This window comes from Carica papaya, chromosome 8 (genome assembly GCF_054855325.1).
Source record: "Carica papaya isolate Zhongbai chromosome 8, ASM5485532v1, whole genome shotgun sequence".
In the NCBI taxonomy this organism is placed as follows: Eukaryota; Viridiplantae; Streptophyta; class Magnoliopsida; order Brassicales; family Caricaceae; genus Carica; species Carica papaya.
In genome coordinates this window covers 7,058,097-7,078,090 of record NC_142316.1, presented here as the reverse complement: position 1 = coordinate 7,078,090, position 19,994 = coordinate 7,058,097, and the positions used below count along the sequence as shown (strand labels likewise).

Sequence of the window (19,994 nt, the reverse complement as noted above, 5' to 3'; positions counted from 1 at the left end):
ATTTTAAAGTGAATCTTGTTCAAATTCGTAATATGAAAATATTATTCATTATTTAATTAAGAGATAACTTTTCTTTAATATATTATACTAACCAATCAATTTTTTCAAAAATAGAATAAAGGAAGATAATCTAGGGTAAATTTTTTTTTTTTTAGTAGATAATCTAGGGTAACTTAGTTGTGTTATGATTAGGAGAAATATTTGCAATACTTTCTACAAGCAAAAGGAAAAATATAAGATCATCAAGGATCTAACAAGCGATGAATGAATACTTAATAAATTTAGTGGTCCGATTCGTTATAAATCACGGAATGAACATACAAATATTCTTTCATAATAATATTATACACCAAGGTTACAATAATTAGAATGTAATATCTAAAGAAAAAAATAGAGTAAAGCAATCATAGTACATAAATGAGATTAGTCCTCATGCCTTTCCCTCGTTCTCATATGTTTTCTTCTTCCATGAAGTTTCATGGATTGCTGAGGTAAATAATACCTCTAGCTGCTCTGGTTTAGGCCTTTACATCCCGATTTATTCTGATCTCCATGAACAAAAATATCGCTGCTTCTAGTTTTCCGTTATCTTCCAGGTATTCTTTCTGTCTACTTTAATTTCAAATAGTTCTGTATATGGTTTGTAAACAATTTTACAGAAAGAAGCAATAGGTAAGCATCTGCTGACTCCTCATGGCACCGCTATGTAACAGCTTCAATTATAACTTTTAATGCAAGGTTAATACTGAGAGGACAAAGAACACCACATTTGATCAGTCATAGACAAAACTGCAGCAGTTTATTAAGACAATGAAATTATCAGGAACCAAACTCTAAGAGAATTGTTTACCTCTACGAAATGTGGATGTAGCGACCCAACTTAAATGTAAATAGAGTTCTCTGCAGTTCATCTTGGAAAATCTGAGGATGTATCAACGATCCAATGCCCGCAAAAAATTTAGTAGTTCATCAAATAGTAATGGATTTCGAAAGCACTAGTCTATACATAGGGCAGCCTCGGTCTAGAACATGTTGCTCCCAATCTGATCTCACTCCAAATGGGTTCTCCTCGAGCCAAAATGGGTTGTTTGTTTTGTCATCATACTGGTTATGCACAAGTGCAAATTTACCTTTTCCATATTGCAGAAACTGATCTTTCATTCTCAGAACAACTGCCTCTATGTCAGATTGTAGAAACACCTAAAAGAAATTTTGATTTAAGTACTAGTAAGTAATGGAAAATTTTAATGTATAAAATGTTTACTCTAGGAGAAATAGCTAGTCTTGGTCTAATGGCTTAGTTTATACTATCTGCTTTGGTTTGTCTTCCAATGTCAGTCAAGACTTCATTTATTTTGGATATATGGTTCACCCTGCATAAAGAACACTTTTGAAATAATTTTAGAAATTTTATGTATATTAAAATTAAGAATTCAGAGCTAATTATTAAGATCCGATATCTCCATTTTAATTTGTTCCTTTACTACTTTTATCTTCATTCTCTCCTCATCCTACATCAAAAATACTAATAAACAACTCGAAGAGATTTAATCTTTTCCTCCCATTGCTAGGTACAGCTTTCTCCATGTTCTGGAAGAGAATGAAACCTTAAAAAGTGAATTCACTACTCTTATGCACAAATTTGTACTTTTGTCACTTAGCTCTATAGTGACAGATATTGCCACCGGTTAAAGGAACAAAGGCTTCATCTAAAATAGACTCAATCTTCTCGTGGTTGTGTTTGGAACCTTAGGCCACTTTCACCATGAGAACATACGTAGATAAAAGAGGCTCAAAGGTCTCACTAAATTGATATATTCCCACATAAAACAAGTGTAGAAATATTGCAAGACCAATCTCTTCCCATTTCTTACCATTTTACCCTTTATTCTGTTATTCTCCTTTTTTGTCTTTTTGTGCAGGTGTCGAGTATGGCAGCTGGGGATGCCTCTGCCTCTGCCATTTTACGTTTATTCCTTTTGTTGAGGAAGGTTGTTATTTTTGTTTTATTCTCCTCCATCTGCCTATATAATGGCAACCCGATGAATGAAAGAAATAAGAGAAAATTTTGAGAATTTTCCATTCTCAAAAACTTCATGGTATCAAAGCATACCTGATCCGAAATCATCATCTCGTTCGCATAAAATGACCACGGATGAGCAGACCTCCTCTCCTCCCGAAGTTCTTTCGGAATCATACCTTACCGCACCGGTAAACCACACTCTGGTTGATCAGACTCCTTCGTTCGTCACTGGGCACAGATTAAATGGAAGTAATTATCTCCAATGGTCATCGTCTGTGTTGATGTTCATATGGAAAAAAGGCAGAGACAAATACCTCACTGGAGAACTCTTAGTACCTCCTGCCAACGACCAAGTGCTCATTCATGGAAGGTGGAGAACAGTCTCGTCATATCCTGGTTGGTGAATTCCATGACCATCGAGATTGGAGAAAACTTCTTGCTATATAAGACAGCACACGACATATGGGAAGCCGCTCGTGAATCTTACTCCAGTCGCGACAACACATCTGTCATCTTCGAGATAGAAACTCATCTCCACGACCTGCGACAGGGAGAGTTGATAGTGACCCAGTACTACAACATCCTCACTAGGAACTGGCAACATCTCGACGCATTCGAAGAACGTCAATGGAGTTGCCCCGAAGACGCCCAATTGTTTAAGACCATCACCAAACAAAAACGCATCTTTAAATTCTTAATGAGTTTGAATAAGAATCTGAACGAAGTTCGCGGTCGTGTTCTGGGCACCAAGCCACCGCCGAGCATTCGAGAGGCGTTCTCTAAAGTTCACCGTGAAGAAAGCAAGAAGGTCGTGTTGGGATAAGCTCACTTTGGCCCAACAGAGATTGTTTCAGCCCTCACGGCTCGAAATAAAGCAGTAATAGGTGAAGCCCAGTTCGACGCACACCAAACTGAGATCGTCACTGCTCTCACAACTTGGACGACTGATTTTCAAAGGAGGAAAGGACGACCTTGATGCGAATTTTGTAGAAAATCAGGTCACTACCATGAGAAATGCTGGAAGCTTCACGGAAAACCAAACAACAAAAAGATCTCAAAGCCGGAACCAAATCGGGGCAACCTTGTGATGACAGAAGACTCACCTATCACTCCCACAAAAGCTTCTCCTTTTAGCCCTGAGCAGATGGAAGTGTTGCAGAAGCTTTTTTCCCAAAAGACCCTTGGTAATGCCTCCACTGCACACAAAAGTAAAAGTTTAACTGATTTTTCAGCTTATTCCACAAAAGGACAAATGTGGATTGTAGACTCTTGGGCATCGAATCATATGACAGGAGATATGTCACTCTTTTAAAATTATAATCAGTGTAAGGAGGATTTCACCATCCAGATTACCGATGGGACAATTGCTAAAGTGGCAGGGACGGGGTCAATTGTTGTGTCACCATGGTTGACTTTGTATTCAGTACTCTATGTCCCGAAGTTGAATTGCAATCTTTTATCAATAAGAAAATTATCTCAAGATTTGCATTATACTGCTAAGTTTAACTCAAATCTATGTGAATTTCAAGACTTAGACTCAGGGAAGATGATTGGCAATGCTAGGATGGATTCTGGCCTATACCTCCTACAAGCTGATAGACTCTGAATCTGTAAGTCATTTGCACAATTAAAGTTCCATCATGTTATGATATTATCGCTTAGGATATCCAAATTTCTTGTATCTAAAAAAGTTATTTCCACCTTTGTTTCGGAATAAAAATCCAACTTCATTCCAGTGTGAAGTGTGTCAATTTTCTGAACACATTTGAAACTCATATCCACATTTGATTTACAAACTTTCAAAACTATTTTCATTAATTCATAGTGATGTATTGGGTCTCTCACGAGTTACGAATATCACTATAACAAAATAGTTTGTATCCTTTATTGATACAAAAAAACTGAAGTTGGACCAATTTTTCGACAATTCAACACTATGATTTAATATCAATATACAAGTGTTGAAATCTAATAATGGATGTGAGTATTTTGAAACCAAATTGAGAAAATACCTTTTTGATCAGGGTATTATTCACCAAAGCTCTTGTGTAAATACCCCACAACAAAATAGTGTCGCTAAGAGAAAAAATAAACATATCCTTGAAGTCACCCAATCAATCATGTTCACTACCCATGTCCCAAAATATCTTTGGGTAGAGGTAGTACTCACAGCCACATACTTAATAAACCAAATACCCTCCCGGATACTCAATTTTCAATCACATTATGACAAACCTTTATTATGAGTCTGGCTACCAGTTCGATTACGGAGAGGAGCGTTGTGACATTTACTCATATGCCCCTCATGGATCCGGATTAAGTTTTCCAGGTCATTCCGCTCCGAAAAACTTACGAAGTGCTTTTACCCTAGCCGAGTCTTCTTTTCCTCCTTTCTTTGCAGAGTCACCGCGTAGGAATGTATCCCGCCAACATTCATCAAAAAATGAATGGGGATGTTATAGTGGGGACAATTAAAAGAGGCATTCTCTGGCACCTTAGCATCCTGCGTTTTTACCCGCAAGCATAAGTTCTTCACCATTGAAGGCATATCCTTGGTTCGATGTTTTTTAATAGGTGGTTCACAAGTTCAAAATCCGCGACAATAAGCTTCCACCAACCCTTTCCATGTCTCGCCCTGAGGAAAGAAAATCCTCTTTGCCCTCTGGTTTCCATTCACTGACAAAACTAAATACTCCCCTCTATTATTGTTTCTACACGTCAACCAAAGCTCGTAACTCCTTCTCACTAGATGCTTCGCCCATATACCCTTCTTTCTTTTCCACGAACCATTTAAGTTCCCCCTTATCTAGAAAGATTAATTTTCGAAAACCCTTCCCATTTTCATAGATTCTCAACCCTTTCGCCCTCCTGCTTTCACAAACTAGGTAAAAAGGTTTGTTATTGCATGTGAAGTCCTGTCTCTTGTACGCACTCATGAGAATCACCCCGGGGCGATCTAGTTGGTCAGCCTAAGTTCACGACACTAAATAATCTTTAAGTCATTAACCCCTAAGGTCAATGATTGTTGAGAGAAGAAGAGAACTTTTCGCCTTTAAATTAATGGCCAGATGAAAGTGCTTAATAATAGTTTAAGTAATCTACTCTGTGCCTTGTGGAATAGAAACAAGACGACTAAGACCTAATTTTATCAATTGTTGAGTTTGCCCAATAATTCTTTATACAGGTCAACCACAAAATGTTCCTCTATCTCCTTATACTTGCATCTTTTAAACCCAACAGGTCTTTTGCCAAATACATTTTTTTTTTTTTTGAAATAAAAAGAGCTAATATGGTATTATAAACATAGTACCAAAATGGGTACCGCCCATGTACAGTAAATTTACATTCTAGTAAGGGTATCAATGACAATCCCAAAGTCTACTCCACTCATCATGTCACGCCCTATTACATATTCCCAAAAAAAATGAAATCACAAGGTCTTTTGCCAAATATATACATGACTTGAATGCTAAGAATAGGCAGAGCATTGCTTTAACTAAAGTAAACTACAACCTTGTTGATGTTTATAGTTTAATGTTAGTGATTATATCATGATAGGTGTTTGCTCTGAATGATATTTTAAAAATTCAGTGAAAAGTTGCATGCTCCAGCCTTTGAAGCTTTCCCCATCTTTTAACCCCTTAAACCTTATAGAGACTCACTTTACTTATCTAATCATATCAAATATAGAAAATGAAATAAGATTACTCATAAACATTAATTCTATGTTTATTGTGGAAGACTTATCACTTTATTGAGGCCTCTTAAAGCCTCACTTTTTGTCTTCAAGTGGTCCTACAAGAAAGTAGCTTAACAAGGTAAGGTTCCAGTGTTGTCACCATCAACTGAGAAGATTGAGGATTTTATAGACAAAGATTTTGTTATTTATATTGACGGTAGTAGATGCTATTTCAATTAAGTTGGGAATGTGACCAGATTTCAATACTTGAATTTCTGATGATTTTATGCATAGAAAATCATTGAATAATCATAGACGTCTAAGCTTAAGCTTTGTTAGGGTCTCCATTGTGTTGGCAACTAACTTCAAATCTATTCAAGCACTACATCACCCACACCCAAAAAATAGGGGCAAAATGTTGAACCTGCCTAGCGAAAGAACTAGAATAGGAAAAATAAGTACTTAAAAACTCAGGTCCCGTTTGGAACAGCTTTTGGCTATGACTTTCAGTTTAAAAAACAATTTTGCAACCAAACAAGTAAGATGAAAAATACTTTTAGCAAAAGCCGAAATCAAAATTTGATAGGTTTAAACACAAAAGCTACAATTTATAGCTTTCAGAAAATAATTTTTTTTTTCCAGTAAAAATTTACATTTGAAATCTCAGAATTCATTTTCACAAAATACACATCTTTTATTTTTTTAAACTTATAGCACTATATACAACTATTTTTACCAAAAGGCAAACAATTTTGACCAAAAGCACTTTTAGTGAAAAACTGATTTAACAGCACTTTTGAAACTCACAGCACAAACTACAGGCACCTTAGTCCACTCATAATCAAGAATACTAACGAGATAAACTATGATGTAACTAGGTTCGAAAATGGAGCCTTCCCATTTCTTTTAGAATAGGTTTTTGCATAAAGCTTATTTCTCTCTATTAGTTCTCCATCAAATTCTACCAAAGACTTTGAGTATCATAGTGTACTACACAGAATATGGAAGCTGGTCTACCTTTCCATTATATACAAGGAGATCCGCCACTGCTTCAATTAGTGGCTTCTGCAGCATCGTCCATCTATGCTCTGGTTTGTTAAAATCAGGGTTTGGACACTGTAGAAGGATTTAGTCATGCTTAAACTTCAAATATGAAATTATAGAACATAATCTAAAAAAGAAATCAAAGACAAGAACACATCACTATTATCTTCTTCACTAGTCCATTTTCAACACTTTCATAATACTTTTATCGTCATCTTAAATGAAAATTGAAAAAGAATAAGATTTTAAGAGAAACTGATAAATCACTTCCTCCCAACCTCCATAGAGTGGCAGCTCTTTCCTTTTGGGCAATGTAGGAAGAAAGGTGGTGTCATGACACAAATAACAATGGCAGTGAGAAGTTGTCTAAATGCTTTCTAATCAAGCTGAATTTCGCAATTCATTGACAATTTAAGTAACATTTTACTTTATTCTTTATTTCATGTTTAAGAAGCAAATCAACTGGAAATCAAAGCAGTTAGTCTTTACCTGTATTGAAACAAGAGCCAGATCTCCTGGGTAGTTTGAAACAATAGAACGAAATGTGGATGTTGCGTTCGTTGAAATGAAATACCTGAAGAGAGCCACAACAATGTAGATAGAATTATATAACAAGAGAGCAATCACCAAAGGAAGCATTACGAGCATCTTTGACCAGCCATCAAAATTGGAAATGGAAATGAAAAGAGAGCACAAAACTAAATGGACGAATACCATATCTGCTTTACAATTACCCTAAGAGGGAGGGAGGGAGGCTGGGTCAGTGGATGTTTCATATATATTGTTAAAGGTTACAGCCCATACCTGTTTTTTATGCCAAACTGATTAACAGAATCTAGACAACGCTGTACAAGCTGAAAACATTTCATATGTTAAAAGGGAAAACAAGGATAAAACTGAAATATAGAAGGAGAATAAGAAATCTGGACAGAGCAGAAAACCTTGCCATTGATTTCCAAACCGAGAAAATTCAAATCCTTCCTCTTGCTAGACATTCCCATGATAAACAATCCATTACCTGTCATTTTTATTCCAAACATAAGAAAATTTTGCAATATTCAGAAATCTGAGGTCTTTCTCTTTTTGTTCTTTTCTTAAATGGCACTTTAAAGAAAATATATTTTGTTCTGAGTGTAGAAAAATACAAAATATTAACAGACTCTAACAAGATATTCTCACGTTACGCAGTCTACATAAACTTTTTTCATTCAATTTTCCCTTTCTAGCTCCTGTTGTTGAAAATGGTATATTATTATTCTCTTTTTCAATCATATAAGAATATTGATAAACTTTTTTGAGGAATCAGGGAGCAATAAACATAAGCTGTTTTCTATTTCCATTAGGAAAATAAAAATGAAAATAAGCATGATTTTGAAAGAATAGAAAAATGGCTCCTGTTTGGTATGAGAAAATATTTCCAATTTTCATATTTTATATGCGCTTTATGGCATAGTAGAGAAAATAATAACATGCATTACAGTTGAACATGAAAGAAATATTTGGAAATAAATCTAAATATAGCATCAATTTGAAAGTAATAAAGTATCTCTTTATAGCTAGAAAACTATATTTTGTTGATACTTAAATACCATAATTTACATGCTAACATAAATTCAAATAAATATGTATACATAAATGTGTAGGCACAAACATAAACTCATATATAACTACATCTAAATGTATACATATTTGTACATATGTACATATATTTTACGCAAATCTATCAACACATATATAAGTACATGCAATTATAGATACATATATATATGTATCCTTCACAAAACTATATATACACACATATATGCTCATATACTTGCAAAAGTATCTGTATATAAATATCATATACAATATATAGTTAAAAAGAATCATATACCTAATACACAGCTTTCAATGTTTCCTCAGTAGTTCTATTTGTACTTAATTATCATCATTACAAGTTTGTTTCAGAGTTCAACTGAGATACTATGCAAGCAAACATAAAGTACAACAGACAGATATTTAAATATTTATATACATTACATACATGACATGAAATAGATAAACATGTACATTCATATACATAATTTCATACATAAATATATATATATATATAGATATACGTACATCTGTCCATTTCCATGCATACACATATGTATGCACACATCAATATAGATAAACATATACATACTTTACTTATTTTCTTGTCTGTATATCTTGTGTGCATAACCCCGCATGTACACATATACATCTAACTGATGTAGGATAGGAATCTTCTGTATGATCTTTATGTATCACTAAAGGCATGTATCTTATTTCGGAACTTTTAGAGTATAACAATACACTGAACCTCTGATCAACTTAAGCTTTTGAATAATTAACCACATACATTTATTTCACATAGTAATAGATCAGGCATCCAGAATTAGAATTTTGCTGCTCTATTCCCGTTTTGCAAAGGGGCAATAGAGTCATACTTGATTAACGCTTTCATGCTAGAAATCATATGAGTGAGAGGACATGTAAACATAAACAATAAATTACATCGTTTCCTATTGACTTAGTTTTTTACATAATTACTCAAAAAATTATCTCACAAGAACTGTCAGGAATAAGCTTATTATTGATTTACAATTTTTTTTAAATAAATTGTTGGTTTACAATTTTTATTTCTTAATTTAGCCAACAGTCAATTTTCTTTTCCTTTTTTTCTATCTTTTTAAACCTTAATTTGTTCGTACCACATATATACCCACATTCGACATACATATGTACAAACATACATAAATTACATATATATATTCATAGTCCTAATTTTGGTTATAGATAATTTCTTTTTATCCTTTCATAACAACAAAAAGGAGAGGAGAATGACATGTGTTCAGACCCTAAAAGACTCGGGTCAAAATGATAAAAAAGCTACTGAGGAAGGTAGTAAGGCACTCTTGGTTTATTATAAAAAGAAAAAAATTGCTGAGCTGAGCTGGCATACCAGAGTTGAGTATTTAGAAATGGAATAATTCTGTTATTATAGCTGGTAGTTTTACACCAGTAGTAGTTACTATTAGGATTTCCTCTATGTTATGGTCTGTCGGATTTTTCTGTATTTTCATACTAGAGTGAGAATTTAAGAGAATGCAGTCCTGTAATGGGCATATTACAATTTGCCTACCAACATTTTTGAATTAATCAACAGTATCCTTTCTAAATTCTCTCCTCTCACCACCTCTTCTCCTTTTCTTCTCTCAAGCTAACCCTAAAATATCTCCTCCTCTCTTTTCTACTCACCTCCAAAACTTCTTCTCACTCTCTTTCATCACCTCACACAAGTTCACAGCGGAGTTCATGTCTGGAGCTCCTAACCAAAAATAATGCCATCAAGTTCTAAATTCAACAACAAACAAATTTTCTAAGTTCACAAATCGGGAAAATGAAAAATGTTTTCATTTTTTCTAAACTGAAAATAAAACTAGAAAATAGTTTGTTATACAAGATGCACATTAAATTACATGAATGCAGTTGACGAAAACATACCACTACCAATATCAACTACCAAAGGTTGAGCTGGATTGTAGTAGGCAACATTCCAATCAATCTCGAGTGGGTATGACTACAGAAAGCATGAACTTTTAACAATTAGAGTTATATTTAGAAAGAAGTATACAAAATCTCAAACTTTTAAAAACTTTGACAAAGCTGCTCAACAAAGCTTAAAATTTTTGGTCGAGTAGAGTTTATAAGCTCTTAAGAAACTTAAGACTTTTCTTACCTAGAGAAAAGCTTACAATCTAGCAATTTATTTTATAAGCTGATGTTGGATAGCTTTTTTGTTAGAGCAATGAGTGCTCTACAATAAATTGGTGATGACCAAATAAATGATAATATTATCCTAAAATGTTGCAGCCCCGAGCCAAGGATCTGGTCACTAGAAACCACCATACTTCTAACCCATGCAGTTTCCCCTTTCTCCCAGAAAAACTGTCCCAGTAATCTGAACAGCTACACAGTCTCTTTTCCCGACAAAATAATCATTGACCTAAAACCCCTTCCATTTTCACTTACATTGACACAATCCACCTTCTCACCCAATGGCAATATGTCAAAAGTCTTCCTATCAATGGCAAGAACCTTCTAGATCAGGGACGAGACAGGGGTGCAAGCTCGAGGAAATGCTCTGACAGCCAAGGGTAATTGGAGCAGTGGAGAACCCAGTGAAAATGAGAATGATATGAAGATAGGAAGTAGACTTTTGATCTGGTAACTCAACAAAGTCTTCAGACCATACCAGCCATAAACCCAACATCCAACAGAGGAAGCACTACACTATAAAGCTGTTCTCATGCTAACTCAATGATCTATGAATGTAAAGAACAGACATAAAAACTCATTCATTCATCAATTTCTGTTGTTCAGGCATATCACAATTAATCAGGCCAGACGGAAAAATTCAGCTATATATATATATTTGCTAAATAAGCTTGTACAGCTTTAAACTAATCACACGCTTATGCTCTACAACTCATAAGCTTCTCTATTATGCTAAGTCAAACATACTCTAATTTCTTTATTTGAATGGATGAATTAAATTAAAGGCCCACCCAAAGAATCAAATGCATCCCACCTTTAAACTGCATAATTCAAGAAAATTAACTTACTGCCGTCATAATTACAACCACATTGTTAGCAACCAATAAACCCAAGGATTTTATTTCTCACAATGACATATTAGAGCGGATTGGAGAGGAATAGGTCATAAGATTAAAAGGTCTTCTAATTGACTTACAGACATAGATATCAATACCAAACTCTTATTCTAAATGTAAAATTCTAAAGGTTAAAGTCACCGAAATACCTCCAGAAAAGCCTGATTTGGGCACTGATATGATAAAAGAGCCCAAAACTTTTGTTTGGAAATGCACTTTGAAAACCAAAGTTATATGAAGTGAAGCATCTTCACTCCATTACAGGGATTTAAAAACCTTTCTTCTCTGAAGTACCAGAGAATCTAAGCGTGACAGACAAGAGCTTAAGCAACAAAACAATTGTCTTCATTAAAACAACAGAAAATTTCTTCCCTCAACTCTCTTTTTTACAGTAGTAAAAGTGAATGCAGGCAAAGTTTTAACATACCCTATCTAAGGCCATGACCGCAGGAAGCTTTCTTCCTTTCAGAAACTCCCATGCAACTGAACCATGCTCTACCATATTAACAACTGGAACATAACTTACTTCCTCTGCTATAGCAGAACATGCCGCATTCCCAATAACAGTTATGTCAGAATCATTTTTACTCTGTTTACGAACCATTTGAGCCAATCTAGACATTCCACTTGTATATGAACTTGAGAACCTGAATTTCACAGGACCAATCCATAGAATTTTCTGCAAAAGTTCGAGAAAAATTATTCAAGGAACATGAGCATGACAAAAGCAGCAGCAACAATGGGTGAACTAAGTCAAAAGCAATCTGAGAACAAGATAGCATCATGAAATAAAACAGATAACTGAATAAGAAAGCATCTAGAATGTGTTCTCTTCACTTCCTATTGAATTCCTAGTTCTAATTCTTGTAATAGTCTTAATATGCATAATTAGAACATTACTTGCTTTTGAGTTACACCAGGCTCACTTGATATCTTCTGATGGCGGGAAATTCAACCCCTAGCTTGAAAGGTGGAAGGATAGTCACTCAAATAAAACAAATTATATTCTAATTGTGCATATTAATACTAATATTAAAATTAGAACCATGAACTAAATGAGAAATGAACCAAATGCAACTTTAGTCATTTCTCTATCAACTCCCATTTTCATTAAAACACCTTGATAGTAAAGATTTATGTCTAATCTAGCCAGTGGTTGAGAAAATATTATCATTGACATTTAAATTACCAGAAAAACACATAAAAGCACAAGTCCAAAACAAAATAATACAAATGCTCCAAAGTACAAAATGAAAAGATTTTGACTTGATCAATTCTTTTTTTGTTTTTGAAATAAAAAGTGTAGAACTATATTAACATGGTACCAAACAACTGGGAGTACCACCCTTATACATAAAGTTTTACAATGTAACTAGTGAGTCAATAACATGCCCCAAATCCACATCACTAATCATATCATGCTCTAAACAATAAAAACCCAAAATTGAGTGGATCAATTTTCAGCATATCATATTCAGATTTAGCTAAAATTATACTCATGTTTATAACTCTTAAGCAGAAAATACCAACATACAGAAAACACCACTAGAAACACTAAAATATCAATTCCTTTCTTACTTTACCTTGCATTTGGTAAGAAAAGAATTAATTTCTTCCAACGACCTTGGCCCAAGATCAACTGGCATCCAACCTAGTATGAACGAAATTAGGATAAGTGATGTAAAGTGAAAAATGTCTTTGTTGTGAAGTTGGAAGGTAAGGAATGAGAGCTATATATCCAATGGCTTGCTATACTGTATCAATGACAAACTACATATTACTTTCTGGTAGTTTTGCTTCTAGTTGCATCTAACAGGTGGAAAAGAAATAGTACTAATCGTCTTAATCACCAAACTATCCCTGATATTGGATCCCACCAAGCACCATACAAGTTATAATAAAAGATTCGTGAACTGTAAGCAGCATACAAACTCAGCCCTTCATGCTAGATTTGATGGGCTAATAATCATGAGATTGCATACCCTTATAACAATGAGGTGGAAACAGAGAACGATTTTACTAGGAATGACCACATCTTATAATACTTAATATAGCTGATTGAACATATCTACAAACAAATGATGAGCTTACAGCAAAAGTGATGCAAGAGATATCTATAAACCGGATGTATAGGAGCAACAGGGAAAAGGAATAAAGCATAATAAATCCTGGATATTAAAATATTAGAGATAAACAAGGGATATAGTAGTTCACCATTTTACATTTATGACAGTGACATTTATGTTGTTTCACTACAATCCCAATTCAAATTTATGCGCCAGATATAGATATATTGTTATTTCCATCTCTAACTTGAATATCACCAGTCATTCCAATTGAAAAACTAACCATATCTGTGACTTCCAACTATTACAGATAATATGTACCAGTCAAAAAGTCTAGTAATAAGCCTAGTTTATTCATCTATAAAAGTCATGTTGTTCTACCCCAATCCTTATTCGTATGATGTTGTTGATGTAGTATCTCCTTCTTGCTCCCTGCTAAAATATCATTCTTCTTTCCCATTTAAGAACATAATATTTTTCCTTAACTGCCAACAGTTAAAACAAATGTATGTGCGCCGATATCCCAATTTTTAGATGCTAAAATCAGACTGCTCAATAGATTTTATACCATATGGTTTCTGATTATCAGCTTATAAAGCTAGTTCAACTAAGATATCGTGCCAACAGTTTCATCTCCAATGACTCCATAATAGATAGTACTAAGTTTCATCTCCTCCTTAGAGGATACTGGAGCAGTTGTTGATATGCTAATTAACATATAACATCCTTTTGTATATTGGACGATACCTTCTTGGTACCTTTTAATCCGAATCTTCTTTTATTTCAAAAAAAAAAAAAAAAATTTTTCAAAAAAATTTAATAAAAAAAAAAAAAAAAAAAAATTTTTTTTTATAAAAAATAAATCAATATTACTTACAATCATAGACATATGCCAATATACGATATGGTAACTTGATTTAGTTTGATTTGGTCTGTGCTTAAGCATATAGCAAACAATATGCCAGAGATGGAAAAAGCTATTATAATGTAATATTTGAAAAAAAAAAAGACTAAAATAACCTAAACGTTGTATAGAGTTACAGGCCTGGACACTAAACCAAAAAAAATGCAAAATAATTATTAACAACTATGGAAGTCTATTGCAAAAATGATTAAGTTTAACAATCAGTTTTGCGAAAACTAGAGAATTTATCTGCAAGCCAATTAATGTAACTGAAAGCATCAAACCAATAAAAAATTTAAAAAGAAAAGAAAAGGAAATCAATTTCTTCCAGGCTGAAGAAGCAAAAATAAATATATAGAATGCCATGGTCGATGTAATTACTATCTCACCATCCAAAATTCCTTGGGCAGGAAATATTTCCAAATGTTTTTCAAGATCATTCACACACCAAAAGTCTTTTGGACATAAAATAGGTATGTTTCTATCATGTGCCAACTTGACTATATCTAAAGCGGCTTCATGTGCCCCACGTTCCAATAAATTTGAAGGGACAGCTTGTCCCAAAGCATGCATTATTTGGAATGATATTGGTCCAATCAAAATCAACCCATCACATCTAGAAGCCAAAAATTGCAAAGCAGCTGCTTTATCATATATATTGCCGCCTCCAATCTACATTCAGAGAAGACACAATTGACAATTAAAGAACAAACACTAACAGACAAAAAATGCCCAAAACTTTATTTAAAAAAAAGGATAAGAGGTAGGTACATACGATAGCAGCAAAAAGTTTCTTGTTAGCTTTTATAGCATTCTTTAGCTGGGAGAGGCATTCTTCAAAGTAAAAACCAGCCACACATGCACCACAAAAGCGAGCAACCCCAACAGTTGATGCAAGGACTTTATGGGACCGGGAAAATGAGTCATTAACAAAGATATCAACTCCAGATGACAATAATTTGGCAAACTTTGAACAGTTAGCAACTTCCTCTTTAAACTCAGAAAGATTCTCAAGAAGAAGAATTTCAGCTTCGTCAATGACTTCTCTCTTTAATGACATGCCAAAAGATAAGCCTTTTACTGAAACCACTTTGTATTGGAGAAGTGATGATAAGATGTCTGAAACATAGAGCACATAATATTTAACTGGATAGCAACTTATTGCCATGGCCAAAAGTTCCTATACAAAACCCGGGTTTCAAAATTTCATATCTCTCTTTTCCATTTGAGTTTTCCAATATTGCAATAAATATGCAGTAAAAACAAAGGCAACGATATCCTACTTGGTAAAGTTTTTTATCTGAAACAATCAACAAGAGTTCAGATCATAAGTGTAAACAAATTAAGCCCTCATACCTGGAATTGATTCTTCAACAAGCTTTGAAGTAATTTTCTCACTCCAGTCACTGACAAGAATTATTTTGGCTCTGGCTTCAAGTAAATATTTAATTGTGTAGAGTGCCTTGGAAACTGATTTAGAATTCCACTCTAGTTCCTTCTCAAGCAAAATTGTGGAGTCAAATCTAACCATGACAACTTTAGCAGTAAGCTCCTCCATTGGAATTTCTCTAAGAGATTGTATAGATGGGAAGTCACCTGATAGTACTCCATTGCAAATAGTGGTCTAAATAAAGCCAGTAAGGAGAGCATTATTACAGTGAACCACGAAGAAAATTTTCCTTCATGAATTCAAATTGCTTCCAATCAGTTACAGTTATCAGTTCGAAATATATTTCTTAGCTATCATATTTCCTTCCCCTCATATACATTCCAAAGGAGTGCCAACCATGAAAGGGAACTTATAAGAGAGAATTACACAGAATACTAGTGAGGTACTTTAGACAATCTCCATCTTGAAAGGCATGCCCCTTACATAAAATATACAGGTACTCTAACACACACAAAAGGAGGAGCCCTCAAATGCTCTTTGTTCCTTTGCTTCTGAATGATCCAAAGAGGATTAGGGATACAATCTCCATCCTAATCCTACCTGCTTGAATTCCACGCCAAGCCCACAACTCAGCCTCTATATAGAGTCGAACCACCCAGCTAATTTAGTGAACGTGAACGTCTACTTTGTTCTATTTTTCAGCCTCTATAGATTCCAATCATATGCATACAAGTACACGGACACATACATACACATAGATATCATATATGGATTTCATAATCTATTGCTCACAACAACACTCTTTAATATAAACTTTTTATCACCATACACAAATGTTATGTAATTACAGAGATTAACCATATCATTGTAATTAGAATCACTGGCATAATAGTTGAAAGGCTTAACCATATCATTGTAAGGACAAAAGGAAAATAGCCGAAAAAGGTACCTCTTTGTGAAGTGAGCTTTTAACATGATCAAGTTCAAGCACTTTCTGCCCACCTGCCAAGATGCTATTCCAAAGAATCAAACATGGTAACAAGATAAAGCAGTGTAATCTGTGCAGTTCTAAAGTTATTTACTTAAATTGGTAACCTTGCAAGGACGATTTTCGACAAAATTGGTTAGGCAATTTTCCATTTCTAGTATATGAGCATGAATTTTGTTCAAAACACGTCAGAAAATTGCGGGGACAAGTGAAAAAACTGGGTTTGCTAATCAACAGAATTCCATTAAGAAGGTACAGAGAGTGACCCATCCCTGCTACTGCTTGATGAGAAGCCTCTTTAACTCTTTGAAGCAACACGAGAAACAGGAAAACAAAGACCCAAAAACCAAAGTTAATGAGAAGCGAAAAGAGGTGAAAGAGGCATAAGAAGTAGTGATAAGCAGCGCATTGATGAAGACAGAAGAATAATTTTGAACTTACCTAATCTGCAATCAAATTGTCGAGAAACTAGGGTTAGCTGGTTCCCATTTGGAGAACTTGTCACTGAACTTCAATGGGTAGTAGCCACTGGGCCTTGCGCTCTTCCGACAACGGTCAGAGAAAAGGTTGACCCTGAGAGAATTTCTGTAAAAGCAAAAATAAAATATTATTTTTATCCATATAAAACTGTTTATATTGCAATGACACCATTCTAGTAGATTTAGACACGACACCGTTCTACTAGTTTTGAACCTTTACAAAACGGCGTAGTTTCATCGTTTGTTTTATACGTTTACTGTGAGGAGAACATCGACGGGACGGCAGAGAACAGAATCGTGCTTCGGTGGTTTAACTCAATCACTGGGAGCTCCCAAGTGACAGAGATCAGAAATTCAGATATTTCTATTCAGAGAAGAAGAAAAATTTCCTTCGAAAGATGGGTCTGGGTTTTATCGTTGGCGTCTTGGGAGTCCTAATTCTCAGTCACGCCGCTTATTCAACCATTCAATGTAATTTTCTCATATTTACGCATATATGCATCTATCTCTCTGTGTCGAGGTTTTTCAATTTTTTTGTTTTTCTTTTCAGATAGAGGATTGTTAAAGATTATGGAGGAGGAATTTTCCGGGCCTCCTACGAATGTAAGTGTTAGATGTTCTCTTCCTACCGGTTTTTATCTAGTATCTCATTTTAATTTTTATTTATCTTCGATGGATTTTCATATTTTCTTGTTTGATTCTGCGCAGGTGGTGCTGGAATTGATTATGGGGTTAGTATTGTGTATGTGGGCAGCCCTAACTGTGCCCGGTAAATTTATGTCGATACAACCAGATTCGGAGGAAAACATGTATGTGCTTTTTTTCGATTTATTTATTTGCTGGATTTAAATATGGTTTTAAAAGAAAATTATGTTCGGTTGAAAGGCAAACTAATTATATTTAATCTTGAAGTGCAATATACCTATGCTGAGTGGGGTAATTGGGGAAGAGTAAAACGCAAGGGAGTTTAAGTTAGTTCGTTCTGCTTTAGGGTTTTTTCTATTGTTTTGATGTCTTGAATACCCAAAGTACTTGGCCAACCAGCGAATTGATCTTTGAGGAAGAAGGTGAATGCCATCTCGCACTCAGTAGCTTACCTGATTTATTTGAAAAGTGATTCCTTCGGTAGGATCTGCTGTTCTCATCTGTTAGGGAGGAAACCAGTATCAACCTTTGCATATTTGAACCATGGATTTCATAAGCAACATCATGTTTAATGTTTTCCATATCATTTCTTTTGGGATTTATTAAACAAAAAAAAAAAAAAAAAAAAGATGGTTAGGGAGAATGAGTTCGGATGAACATTAGGCAATCCTTTGGACCATTCAGAATGAGCTTTGGGCTCGGCATGGTATCTAGAGTGAGAAGAGAAGAAGATAACTTATCTTCCTTATTACCTTGGCTACCCTGTGGTTATTTGGAAGGAAAAAAACTGAAGGGCTTTTGACCTTTTTCCTTCTTTTGTTACAGTTAGAGTCTCTTGGCCCGGATCCTATGTTTCTTGTTTAAGGGTTCATCACTTCATATTAAGTAGGGATTGGGAAGACCTAATAGATATTTTGACTGAGCTGTAAAACTTTTTCTTTTTGTAGATGGATGGCACCCCCTTGGCATCTTGTTTATGACAGTCCTTTTTCGTCTAAAAATAACCTTACAACATGTATTCTAATCGATCAATGGGACAACCTGCAGTATTTTTTTTATAGGATGATAAAAATGTCCACATTGCATTATGACACTTCAGGTGTTCTTGATATCTGTGAAGCAAATGACTATTCCTAATTGGATGCTTTTACTACCAGTCCCACCTCTTGTTTTCATGTTCTGTTTGGATATTTGGGTTATTTTCCACATATCCTGTTTAGTTATATTTTCTTTCTTGAGAGGTTTACCTGGAGCTAAAAAAAGATCTAGTTCTGACTTCAATTCCTGTTATTTACGTTTCTGGCTTGCGGTTAACTGCAAGATGGTTCTTCAATCTTATATGATTCAAAGATGAAGCTTCCTTCAGCTCTAGTTGTTATTCTGTAGAGTGCTGGTTAATGTGGTTGCTTGAGTTTATTTGAGCAATTAATATAAGTTTTTCTGTATTCTGGGTTGCAGGATAGTTTCTTTACCAGAGAACTTAGACTTCATGATCTTCAATCATCGTGGGAAGCTCTTTCCTCCTAAAGTAGACTTGAAATTGAAATGCTGATGACATCTCCACAGAGTGAAAGGATATTTTTCAGGTTTTAATTGAGGTGAATGCTGCTAACACTGGGGGTTGCTAAACTTTGAAGGATTGGCCAGCATGTGGCATGTTAAATTTATTTTGCTGTTCGCCACTTTTTAGTTGCTCAAGATTGGTTTGTCTCCGTCTTCTCTTCCATCTGCAATTACTCGAGACTTTTTTTGCTGTATGTTTGACCATTATTAAGGAGATTTTCGTTAATTATGTCAAAAAAGCACCAGATCTTGAAGATTCAGGGCCGCTGTTTGGGACCTAAATTGTCTGAGGTTGTTTTGTTCTTCCTTTCTAATTTCTAGCAGTAAACGCAAAAGTGGCTTAAATATACAGCGGATCACGTCAATTTCTCTTTTGCAAAATTTCTTGTTATCGCTTCAACCAGTATGATAATTGGTTTAGATGCCAGTAATAGTTTATCAGCTTCTTTCTTTATGAAGCTGTCCCTTCTTCTCTTTTTCAAGTATGCTATTTAGTTCTTTTCTAACGCAGCTTTTACGAAAAGTAGAGATCAC

At 34.6% G+C, this 19,994-nt stretch overlaps 2 protein-coding genes across 11 annotated transcripts; one reads left to right on the top strand and one right to left on the bottom strand.

Annotated features, from left to right (window-relative positions):
• Positions 1 to 312: 312 nt before the first annotated feature.
• On the bottom strand, positions 313 to 17,606 carry LOC110814219 (uncharacterized). 10 transcript variants are annotated; one of them, XM_022041614.2, is made up of 16 exons: positions 17,467 to 17,606; positions 17,215 to 17,358; positions 16,881 to 17,077; positions 16,735 to 16,787; positions 15,752 to 16,019; positions 15,171 to 15,514; positions 14,785 to 15,067; positions 13,009 to 13,076; positions 11,853 to 12,104; positions 10,257 to 10,332; positions 7,688 to 7,764; positions 7,551 to 7,600; positions 7,236 to 7,320; positions 6,720 to 6,818; positions 851 to 1,200; positions 313 to 745 (listed from the first exon to the last, which is right to left on the bottom strand). In XM_022041614.2, the coding sequence occupies exons 3-15, from the start codon at positions 17,041 to 17,043 to the stop codon at positions 970 to 972; spliced, it is 2,049 nt and encodes a 682-aa protein (XP_021897306.1). In that variant the 5' UTR covers positions 17,044 to 17,077; positions 17,215 to 17,358; positions 17,467 to 17,606; the 3' UTR covers positions 313 to 745; positions 851 to 969. The 10 variants fall into 10 exon arrangements, with proteins under 10 accessions (XP_021897306.1, XP_021897312.1, XP_021897308.1 ...); XM_022041620.2 differs by lacking the exon at positions 16,881 to 17,077 and having other exon boundaries at positions 15,752 to 16,385; positions 16,735 to 16,798; XM_022041616.2 differs by lacking the exon at positions 16,881 to 17,077 and having other exon boundaries at positions 16,735 to 16,798.
• On the top strand, positions 17,588 to 19,841 carry LOC110814220 (membrane magnesium transporter-like protein). The gene is made up of 4 exons (XM_088210102.1): positions 17,588 to 17,723; positions 17,803 to 17,855; positions 17,961 to 18,061; positions 19,356 to 19,841. Exons 1-4 carry the CDS (start codon positions 17,651 to 17,653, stop codon positions 19,447 to 19,449), a joined length of 321 nt encoding a protein of 106 aa, XP_088066228.1. The 5' UTR covers positions 17,588 to 17,650; the 3' UTR covers positions 19,450 to 19,841.
• The last annotated feature ends 153 nt before the right edge of the window (positions 19,842 to 19,994 follow it).